This window comes from Pseudopipra pipra, chromosome 2, assembly GCF_036250125.1.
Source record: "Pseudopipra pipra isolate bDixPip1 chromosome 2, bDixPip1.hap1, whole genome shotgun sequence".
Classification (NCBI taxonomy): domain Eukaryota; kingdom Metazoa; phylum Chordata; class Aves; order Passeriformes; family Pipridae; genus Pseudopipra; species Pseudopipra pipra.
This window is the reverse complement of record NC_087550.1, coordinates 114,676,818-114,688,197: the sequence shown is the minus strand read 5'-3', so window position 1 is coordinate 114,688,197 and position 11,380 is coordinate 114,676,818. Positions and strand designations below refer to the sequence as shown.

At 45.7% G+C, this 11,380-nt stretch overlaps 1 protein-coding gene across 2 annotated transcripts in view; it reads left to right on the top strand.

The window, feature by feature from the left end:
• Positions 1–476: 476 nt before the first annotated feature.
• Positions 477–11,380, top strand: part of ABCG1 (ATP binding cassette subfamily G member 1) — a 54,317-nt gene continuing 43,413 nt past the window's right edge. Inside the window, exons 1-2 of one of the 2 annotated variants that reach the window (XM_064647017.1) lie at positions 477–603; positions 3,535–3,778. In XM_064647017.1, the coding sequence (XP_064503087.1) occupies positions 562–603; positions 3,535–3,778 (286 nt within the window). In that variant the 5' untranslated portion in view covers positions 477–561. Of the gene's footprint in view, positions 604–863; positions 1,135–3,534; positions 3,779–11,380 lie in introns of those variants that run through there. The other variant, XM_064647018.1, reaches the window with a different exon arrangement.

Here is an 11,380-nt window from a genome sequence, read left to right as displayed (position 1 = left end):
ACTTTCCTCCCTCTCCATTTCTGAACCACAATGGCTCGCTTGTAAATCAATGGTGTGCGAGTCCCGGGGTGAGAAGACCCATCTCGTCCTCATCCCCGGGCGGGTCGGCACAGGGCGCAATTAGAAAGTGCTTCGAACCCCGTTTCCTCAGGGAATGCCATCCCAGTCCCCTCCGGGAGCCCATCGGGAAGCCGGGCGAAGGGCGACCTGTGCCTGTCATGAGCTTCCCATGTCCCGGCGAGCGACCTTCGGTCCGCAGCCCCCTGCACAATTGTCTGCCGCCTGTTTGGGTTGAGGGACAGCCACGTCCATCCGCGGGATGGGGACACGGCGGATGGGGACACGCTGGATGTGGACGCGCTGCCCACCCTCCCCAGGGTGGAGGAGCTCCCCGACCCCCCGGCTCTCCCCATCCCCGCGGCGGGGGCGGTCCGGGACGGAGGCGGCCCCATCTCCATCCCAATCCCCATCCCCATCCTTGCCCGCCTCCCGCAGCCAGTCGGGGCGGAGAGGCGGCACTCGAGGGCTCCTCCGCCGGCAGCCGGGCGGGCAGAGGGACACATGGCATGTCTGATGGCGGCTTTCTCCCTGGGCAGCGCTTTGGTAAGGCGCGCCCTGAACTCTCTCCCTCCGAGGGGCGGGCGGGGGGTGAGGGGTGCGGGGCTTGGGGGGGGTGGAGCGAGGGGTCCGCGGGGCGATCCCCGAGTCGCTTCCTGAGACGCTCCCCGAGTGGCAAGCGGGGCCGGCGGGTGGTCCAAGTGCGGGATGCGGGATGCAGGATGCGCGGTGCGGGATGCACAGGGGATGCGGGTGTGCGAGGGGCCGGCGGCGCACGGCGGGACTTGACCGCTGGTTACCTCTGTCTGTAGCTAAGGCGGGGGGGATTATCGCCGAGCATGCTCCCTGAGCTGCTGCGCCCCGCCGGCTTCCCGGAGGATTTGCGGAGGGACCGTAACCTTTGCATAACGCGCGGTGCCCGCGGGGGACGGGCCGGGCAGAGCCCCCGGGACCCTCCTGCCGCTGGGACCGGGCGGGCGCTGCCGACCCCGCCGGGCGCCCCGAGCGGCCCGGCCCCTCCCGGGAGACGCGAAACTACATGGGAAATAACCAAAACTGTGTAAAAGCAGCGGAGAGGTGAGCGGAGGGGTCGCGGGGAGCGGCCGCTCTCGGCGTGCCTGGAGCGCAGGGGTCGGGGATGCGGGGCTGTAGCATCACAGCGGTCTGCAGGTGTTTGGGGCACACGGAGGGTTCGGGTGTTTGGGGCATACGGAGGGTTCAGGTGTGTCTGTGCCTTACGAAGGGCTCGGGTAAGTCCGTGGGTGTCGTGGCCACGGGAGTTGCCCGTCTCTTTCCAAGCGATTGGGAGCCACTGGTGCCGTGCCAGGTGCTCGGGGGACCCTCACCCGTGGCAGGTGGTCCCTGGAGAGGAGGCAGGTGTGTGACAAAAGGCTGCTGACAACAGGCATTTCTGTCCACCGAGTGATTGAAATTGTTTATTGTCCCAGTAGCAAAAGCCTCTGGCTTCCTACTCCCGGATGATTAAGTAGTTAGAGACAAGGAGCTTGTCCAAAGGATGCTTGGTGTTTGAATTGATCCAAACTGGAGGAGCTCTGACTGTCACCTGAATAATCAAGGTGACCTGCTCGTTGAGAGTTAGTTTTTGGGTGTTCCCTCTGATGCGTGAAGGTGCTCAGTGGTTCCTCCGAACAAAACAGCTTATGAATGCCAAAGTAAGCCTTGGAAACATTCAATGAAGAATATTGTTAACTCGCTTCCTCTTGGTTTTTAGGGAAAAGGGAGGTTTCCTTGCTTTAATTGTTGAGTTCTGAGATGTTTCACGTTACTCTTGTTATGTTCAAATTACATACCATTGCAGTCAACTGTTTAAGAAATTGAGAGTAAGTGTTACTGGATACCTGACCTCTGAATAAGTTGAGAGCACAGCTGAAATCTTTTCCTTGGGAAAATGTGTTAAGCAGAGCTGATTTTTACATCCAGAACTTGGTGCTTGTGCATGAATGTGAAGACACTAACTGCAGAGTGGTTATGTAGGACTACTTTTTTTCATCGGTGATTATGTAGGACTGTTTGTTTTTTAATGTTTTCATCAGCATTCATGACGAGCTGACTGATCTGAGCTGCACTGCTTTTGCAGCATAAATGGGAAGACAGAAATCATGAGGGAGAGGATGGAAGTGGCACAGTGAAGAGGAGGCAATGTGACTTCTTAGTTGCATTGGAGGACAAAGAGGGGGAAACAGTGGCAGGACCTGCAGCTCTGTTTGGGGGTGTCCAACACCAGTGCCTTGAAAAGTAGTGCAGCACATATGATTTCCAAGAGATACCTTTGGGGACATGTAGATTGTTGGGCAGATGGGCCAACATGAAAATCCTGACCAGCCACAGAAGTCTTTTCCAATACAGATCTGCATTAAAAATACTGAATTTTCTAATAGACAAATGTGCAGATGTTGGGCCCTGCTTATGACAGCCTCCAAACAACAGATGACAGTGAACAGCCTCTGAACTCTTCAAAAGTATGCTCAGCTGAAGAAAATTCATGAGTGTTTTGCTTTTGACCTTACACACATTCTGTTGATATTGATGCAAGGTACCTGTGAAGGTAAAAGGAATGGAAGAAGTCCAGATTTTGTGTGCAGAGTGAAAAAAGAAAAGAAAGGCAGCTGAAAGGCCCTTGTCATGAGAGGTCAGGAGAGGAGGAGAAGGGGATTCAATCCAAAAAATGCCAAGTGGAATTGCACTGAGTGCTGTAATGGGCAAAGCACAGCAAAGGTATGGCTGTGAGCACAGTTGACCTTACAGTGTCAGCTGTGCAAGTACTGGAGCAGGGTTTAATATGTTTATGTAGCTGATAAGATTTCCATTAGGGATCACTATCAAGCAAGGAAAGCACACAAGGATTTTGAGTGGAAAGCACTGTGCTTTCCTAAAAGACCTCCAGAAAAGAAATTGTACTGTTCCAGGTTGCAAAGTCTCCAGAACCATCAGTGCAGGAGCAAATAAGGCATAAAATAGTACATTTAAAAATTTGCAGAAATAAAACACATTTCACATTTGCAGAGTATATTCTGATCCAGAGGAACAAGAGCTCTTAGACTTTTTGAGTGGCTGTCTTTTGAAAGGTCTGCACAAATAATTGTTCACCCTGCTCCCTTCCCCCTTCGGCTCTGTCCCAATACAAGCCCTGGAACCAGAGTAACTAGAACCAAATTCTTTGAGTGCATGAGAAACCAAATACAATGGGAACTGAACTTATAAATGTATTAATCTGGTGCAGGGCCTAAAAGGGAAACTAGTTCTAAAGGAACTGTTTGCTGCAAGAGCTCTTTCACCTCTTCTATCAATGCTCAGGCAGAACAAACAAAAGATTGTTTTATTTTATTCCTCTTTCTCCTTTCAGCGCGTTACTGTGCTGGATTCTTGTGTTATTTAGATCATAATTCTTCTAGTGCAGGGGGGTTTGAAATGTGTTCCTAACCAGAAGCCTTTGAACTCTCTCCATCTTCCCTGCAGAACGGCAGCAGTTCCGGGTGCACCATGGCCGAGCCGAAGTCGGTGTGTGTTTCGGTGGACGAAGTGGTCTCCAATGGCACAGACACCCAAGACATTCGGCTCATGAATGGACACTTAAAAAAGGTGGACAATGCTCTGACAGAGGCTCACCGTTTCTCCTACCTACCCCGCAGACCAGCCGTGAACATTGAGTTTAAAGAACTGTCCTACTCCATCCAAGAAGGGCCGTGGTGGAGGAAGAAAGGTGAGGAAGGCAGTGCTTCATCTACAAGAAACTGTAGATGCAGCAGTTTGTACAACTGCTTATTTTTGCCTCCCAATTCTAAAGTAGCTGAAGTAAATATGGTATTGCTGTGCTGCCAAATATCTGTCCTGTGATCTTGCATGTCTACAATTTATTGTTGAGGGTGGGTAGAATATGCAGCAGTTTAAAGATGGGGGGGGGGGGGAAAGAGGAGGCTTTTTTCTTTTACTCTCGCAACTGGCTGTTTTGTGAAATGGTTATTTTTTTCAGTACTCCTTCAGAACAGCGAGTATCTCAGAATTTCAGAAGGCATCTGACACCAGGGTAAAAAACATTTTCTTAAAATGCTGAGCTTGGAAATAAATGCTTTGAGCTGTAGGAATGTCAGCCCATCCGTGTCTCTTGGTGTTCTACGAGGGATCTCTCTAAGCTGATAATTCCTTTTAACTGATGGAATCACTGGCTCTTGCTAGGACTGAATCCTGAGGTTTAGTCAAAGACAAAGATGCTCTTTTGCTACCTCCTTTGCTGATATACACAGCAAAGAGTTCACAGCCTATAACACAGGGTGTACCAAAATGATACAGATATTGGGAGCATCTTCAGAAAGAGAAGCGTTGGGAGTAAGAAGGGCATATTCAGCTCTGTTCTTTATATGCCATTGGTCAGTTCCATCTCTGAAAGGTGGATGTAAGGTGGCTCTGTCGTTTCTCCTGGGCTTGGCATCCATTCCTTTTATACCTTCACTTGCTTTGTGTAGCCTTGTGTTTCCTAGAGAGTTTTTGGGTTTTGTGTGTGCATGTGACTAGTCATCTCTGAAAGGAAAACTAGGTCGTGCAGTAAATTCCTGCTAGTGAAAAGAAGTATGCCCAAGAGAAACTACTGAAATCTGCAGGAGAATTTTGTGTACTAAATGGCATAATTGCCCTTCCTTGAGGAATTCTGTCTCAGTAATGTAAACTGGTATGGTTGTGTGCTTTAGTTCTTTGAAGAGATAAGCCCCTGCCAATGGACTGCTCACCTGAGCCATACTTCATACCTGCACAGGCTCTGCATCTATAAATCCAGTGGCTTAAACATTACACTTGAAATTGTTTCACAAAGTACATTGCTGCTGTCTGGAAATTGTGTCATTATCACAACATCAAGGCCTTAATGGTCTAAAAATGTGTGGTATGAAAAACACTGGAGCTGTTGCCATGAAAGTGCTACTGTACATGGACAGCCTGTGCATACAATTGTTCATTTGTTGAAGGATCTGCAGATTTCATGCTTTAATGGGTTTTTCAACATCAGAACTGTATGCACACACACTGGCCATCTTTTATTTATCTATTAAAATTGCATGGAGCCATGCTGTCCATAGGAGAACAATTGGTTTGGCAGCAACTTCGGTGCATTCAAAATTATGTTTTATCTTATCAGAATGAACTCAAACGTCGAAATGGAGCAAGGCCAAGATGTCTCGTGTGAGATTTAAAAGCTTGAGATCTCTAACTGGATGTCTTTCTCACTGGCCAGAAATGATTGAGGGGTTCTTTGTTCACATTTGCTGACATGCCTTGACTTGGCTTGAACTGAATGGCACGTCCTGGCAAAATGTCCTGCTGCTGAAAATGACCTGTTGAGGTATTTAGCTCTAGAGTATGGCTATGACTGTGTCACTACACTTAGGTTTGAAAGAGATTAAACTTTTCTAGCTGTCTGTGTGCAGGGGTTCATATTCTCTCCTCCTCACTGTGTGTCTTTCCTGAGGCCACCGAGGGCACCCTCAGAGGGGCTGTGAGGTTGTGTCTGCCAGCAGGGCTTGGCATTCTTCTTCTTGACAAGGACCTAAAACAGCTCTGGGAGCTGTCTACAGTCCATGCCAAGTGACTGTGAACCAAAGTGTGCTCTCATTGCCAGTAAGATAAACCATATAATGTACTGCCTTTGGAGGCCATGGCCAGGTGGAGCCAAGTTGTTATCTTTCCTGGCATCAGTGAGAGCACAACTGGGATATTGTACCCAGTGTTGGGCCCTCCAGATCCACAGAAATATTGGGAAGCTGGAAAGGGTCTGTCAGAGAGGTAAAAAATTATTCAGGGGGCCTACGAAGAACAGCTGAAGAAACTCAATATATTGGTTTTAATAGAGGAGATTTTTCATTCTAGAAAAGAAAATTGAATTGCCCGAATAGTCTCCAGTGAAGGTAAGGCCCAAACTATCAGATTCCTTGAATTGTTTTAGTGATTCTGCAAGTACAATTTTTTTTGTGTATGCAATTTGGGATATTCTGTGTTTCAAACTGATGGATTTGTAGATGAATGCTTTGCATGTAAAACTGTTCTGAATGCCTTATACTGGTCTCTCCTCCAGTGGGAAAATGGGACTTTTCAGTGGGTTTTAATCTGCCACTGCTCAACAGAAGGGCAATATTGGGCCTCCTAACACTGGTGGTGGTCATAGTTCTACACTCCTTGTGGATTCCCTGTGCTAAAAGTCTCTCTCAGTGATGTGGTGTGAAATGTTTGAATTCACTTTTTTATGAGAAGAGGAGCAGAAAACACTAGGACAGTCCAGTATAGGAAATGCAACTGAAGTAAAATTGTGTGCACAACTTGGGAAAAAAAAAAAAAGGGAGATGTCTCAGTTCACATTGTTCTTGAGTGCTGGTTGTGGTAAGAAGCGATAAGGGAAGCTGTTTCAAAAATGTGCCTTTTAAATTAATGGTGTTTCTATTCTGAAATGGAGCTTAGAAAAAAAAAATATACTATTTCTACATCATTCTCCATGACTGTAATGAATTAGTTAAACCCCTTCAAGAGTGTTGGATCACAAAGGCAGAAGCATAGTTTCCTTACAAAGCTGATTCCTGCCAGAGTGTTGGAGAGGAATTCAGCTAAAGAACAACTCCCTTCAGTAAAAATGGTATTGCAAAATGATGTTAAGGTTAAACTCCAGATTAACAAAAGGAGGAATAATTAGTAGTGCTGCCACTGTGTTCTGTACTTAGCTTGATTGTTCAGAACAATGAAACTCATGGTATGTCATGTCATTTACTTTTCATTAAAAGCACAAAGAAAGGTGAATTTGCATTGCTTGTCAACAAGAAAGAAGCTAAATAAGCTGTAGTAGACTTCAAATTAGAATTTTTCATTGATTTGTGTGTCAGCCTTTAAATGCCTAATTTATCTATTGAATCTATTTTTCTCTTGTAAAGGAGGGAGGGGCATTTTGATTCTAAGGTTTATGGGATAAATGCCTCTCTGCTCATGGTGTTTTATCAAATTCATAGCAAAGATTGGTGTGACTCTGGAGCTGATTCATTCCTGGTGTAATTCCTCTTGTGGTCAGGGGCATTTACAGGGAAGGAAGGTGGCAGGTCAGTCCTAGATCAAAACTTGATGGAATGGTATGTGACCCATTCCATTCAGGAGGAGCTGTTGCTCCTGTATGGGAATTTGGAAAAGCTGACAGAGATAAAAGTTTCAGAAGGTCTCAGATGATTTTGACGTTTTCCCCATAAAGCTTTTAGGGAACCAGTCAACAGAGAGAGTCAAACTGTTTCTTTAGTTTTGAAGGATTTTTAACTGACTTGATCCAGATCAGGTTAAGGATCTTCCATAACTGAAAATGTGTCTCAGTCCTTGTTCAAGCATTTTCTGGGGGTTTCCTGTGGGTCAGCGAGTTTCAGGATTTATTTAAGAAAGGTGCAGGATTCCTGGAGTAACTGCTGTAAGATTAGTTAGTCCAAGAATGCCTTCTCCTTTCTTTTAGGACAAGGGAGCCAGCTGGCCTGGAGGTGAAGAGAAAAGTGAGAGTCTTATGTTAGATCCAGTGTGGCTCCTTAAATATGGAAATAGCAAGATCTGCAGTGTTTCAGAACAAAATGTGACCAAAAGTTTTACTGTCTCATAACAAAGCCATTTATGCAAGGCTTGAGAAAGAGATGAAAGTGGGTCTTATCTTGGCTTCTGAGCTGTTTGTTTAAACTGCAGTTTGAAATGCAAACCACAGAAACCTAGATTGATTTTACCAGTTCATGGAAAAATTAGAGACTTGTAGGTTTTAATACTAGGACTGCCTGAAAACTATTTGCAGGGGGATTTCATAGAAAAGTCAATGCCCCAGGTTTCTGCCATTTTTGTTAAAAGCACCATAAAGTAATCTGAATTGTGATTTGAAGATGAATTATGTATAGGCCTACATACAAAGAGGGCAGGAAAAGTACTTTGGAGCTTTCCGTCTTGGTCAAATTCATCCAGCTTTACCTAAAAAAGATACATATGTTCTATATACCCAGCAAAGGAAATTTCTTCTATTATTTCTAGGTGATTTTGCTATAATACAGGATGGAAATGGAAATATTCTTCCTATAGAACTTGAGTGCACCCGGGAAGAAAGTAGTAATAAATTTGCTTTCAAAACTCCACAACAACTCAGGGATTTCTTTTTTTTTTTCCCCCTTCTCCCCCCCCCCCCCCCCACTTGTCAGTATTCATGGTTAATTAGGCAACGTTTTAGTTGGAAATTTCTCCGTTGTTATTTTTAGGACTGTAATGACTCATTTGTGCTGCGTTCAAGAGTAAGTTCTGCTAGGATCTGGTCTTTAGTAACCTCGGAGGGAGCGGGATTCAGCCGGTCAAAATCCAGCCGGGTGCTTCTATGGAGTGGGTTTGGTACCGATACAGAAATTCATGGTCAGCAGAAAAACTGTGCTATTTCTTGTTGTTTTGGGTTTGTGCTAATGGCTCAAACCCTGTGGAAGCAGTCAGCTGGAGGGGTGCTGTGTTTTCTGTCAAGGTTGTTGTTTCGTGGCTTTGAGATTCAGGAGTGGCAGGAGAGGAATGAGGGACTGGGCTTATCCTGGATGGCTCCCTCCTGTCCGGTGGGGAAGCACGGAGTCTTTGGCAGGTTGTTTGGTATTCCTGAGCTGTGAAAAGTGGCCATCACAGTCCGAGATAGTGTCATCAGAACAGCGAGATCCCTGCATTTCAGCTCGGAGGGCTGTGTATTATGTTAATGCTGTTCCCTGCATAAGATGGAAACTTCAGCCACTGTCAAATCATCAGCAGAGATTTAAACAGCCTGGGTTTTGCTGATTTGCCTCGGTGCTGTCTCACGAATTAGTTCTGGTACACGCACTCGGACAGACCCGTTTCTTTCTATTTAGTTGGGGCTTTTTTTTTTTTTTTTTTTTTCCCCAGCATCAGCATCATCAGCATCCTTTCTGTGACTTCATTTAAAAGATTTCACACCCCCCGCTCCGGAGTTATCCAAAGACCCAAACGAAAAGGAGAGGCTGGGGGGGGGTGGGCGGCAGGGAGGGATTTGCCCTAAATTATTTGCTAATCCTTGCTGGAGGAGTCGGAAAAAGCCTGTCCTCATCCGTGGCAGGTGCACTGCGGTAGAGGTGCCGCATGCCCGCTCCGGGCGAGCCCGGCGCGGTTACTGGCGGGCAATGCACTGCAGTAACCCGCGCCAGCCTGGTTGGCTGCTCCAGGCTCTGTTGCTAAGATGGGAGGAAGGAAAAGATGCAGAGCTAAACCCACTTTCCGAAAGCAGGGTTTGGGGGTTTTTGGTGTTGGTTTTTTTTTTTCTTCTTTTTCTTTTTCTTTTTTTTGGTTGTTTTTTTCCCCCCCTCGCCTGTCTCTGGCAGATGGGTTGCATTGTTCTCGACCATTTTTTTTTTTTCCGCCTGCTTTGTCTGAGAGAGACCCCGCGTTTTCATCATCTCGGAGAGATGCCTGTGTGCAAATTGAGATCCATATGTCGGAAAGAATAAGCAAGTTAGGCTGCAACCCTAGTAAAAATCTCTGTGGCCAGCTACTGTGTGTGACCAACTATTCTTTTTCGGTGGCTTAAAATATTAGAGAAAGTACAAAGTAAACGCGGTTTTTTAGCGGAGGATTTCTAAGCGCGCGTTTCAACCTTGATAAAATCCGTGCAGTTTTTCTTTTTAACACTTAAGCTGTCTCAAGATGGTAAAAATATACTGAGTAGTCACTGTTGCTGGAATAGTTCACAGTGTTTTATTAAGTGATATATAACTCCTCGTAGCATGGGTTGTATAAAATAGAGGTTATTGGGAATAAATCTTGGTCAGCCCCTTTGTCTGATCCTTCTCCTCTTTCCCAGCTGAGTAAGACCTTACTTCAGCATTACTTATTTTCCTCCAAGCAGAACCCGTTGTTATTGTGGGTTTGGCTTTGTTGGGGTTTGGGTTTTTTGTTTGTTTGGGGGTTTTTTGGGCCTGGAAATGTGTCTGAGTTTGACTCAGTGATTTTTGGTCACTGAGTCTTTGTGGGAGTAGAACCTATTTTTCTTCTTTCTCCTTGCTGTATTGTTTATTAAAAGTAAACACGACAATGACCTGACTGATTTTAATTCTAGCTCATGTTTTAATACAATAAATTTTATTAACCACCTGTTGTGAAAACTTGTGACTGAGGAAGGAAGTTTTAGAGAGAGAGAGAGAGAGAGAGCAACTAAAACATTTCAGAATTTATATGGCAGGAAGTGGTGATGGCAAGCTGTTGGGAGTCTGAGCTGTGGTCTCTGCTGTTTCCATCTCCCAGTAACTGTGTGTTGGGGGCTGGCTGTAACTCACCCTGACAGCCTTCCACTACAACTCTCTGTGTGCTGAGTGGGATTTGATGAAATACTTTGCTGTCCTCTGCCCATAGGCAGTCATGTCTTGCTCGAGGTGTTGCGGAGGTAGAGATGGAGTGCACCATAATCTCGGTGTGCTTTTTTCTCATTTCAAAGTAGGCTTTGGCTTCTGTAGTCTGAAGAAGTCTGAAGGAAGATGAAGCAAAACTCATTTTGCAATTGAAGCCTTCAGACATCACATGGTTGATCACAGTTCTCCATAACCTCCCTAAAAGGAAAGAGAAATCACAAAAGCAGACAAGAATAGAAACTAGCTCGAGTGAAAATGCCATTTAAGTTCATTTTTTGTTGTGTATTCACATGCCATTTTGAAAAAGTGCTTTCTCAAAGTCCGTGGGGTCTAAGCTTAACCAGCTTACTAGGGCAGATCTTTTGCTCTCAGGGGTTTTAATATCTCAGAGTTCAGCCCTGTATTCTCTAAGAAATTAATTGCTTCACACTTCCCTGTAGCATTGTTCTTGTAGGTAAGCTGGCTGGCTTGGGAAGACAGGGAACATGACACTACTCAAAATGTGGCAGACCCTCAACTGCTTTGTAATTCACCACTGTGTCCATTAAACTGATGGCTACCTTTGTCCTCTGTTGGAAAACAGTGTTTAGCCTTGCTATTAAAATTAAGATCTCAAAACTTACACAAAACAACATGCAAGGAGAATCCCAGCAAAATATGCATGGTAGTTGAGCACATGGGAATGAACTGCTTTGGATTTAAAATTAAAGCATTGCAAACTGAAGAGTGGCTGTTCATTCTCAAAATGAACATCCCTGGGGCAAGACCTAAACGCCTTAGGCATGGTTTACCCCTAGAAACCTCTGTGACTTGCCTCTGCTGAGGGGCATAAGGATATATGTCCAAGCTAAGACTGAGTTTTTGACAAATACAAGGTGGGAGTTTAGGTAAGCTTGCCATATGTCCCTTCTCTGACAGCAGGCAGAGCTGAGTGTGTG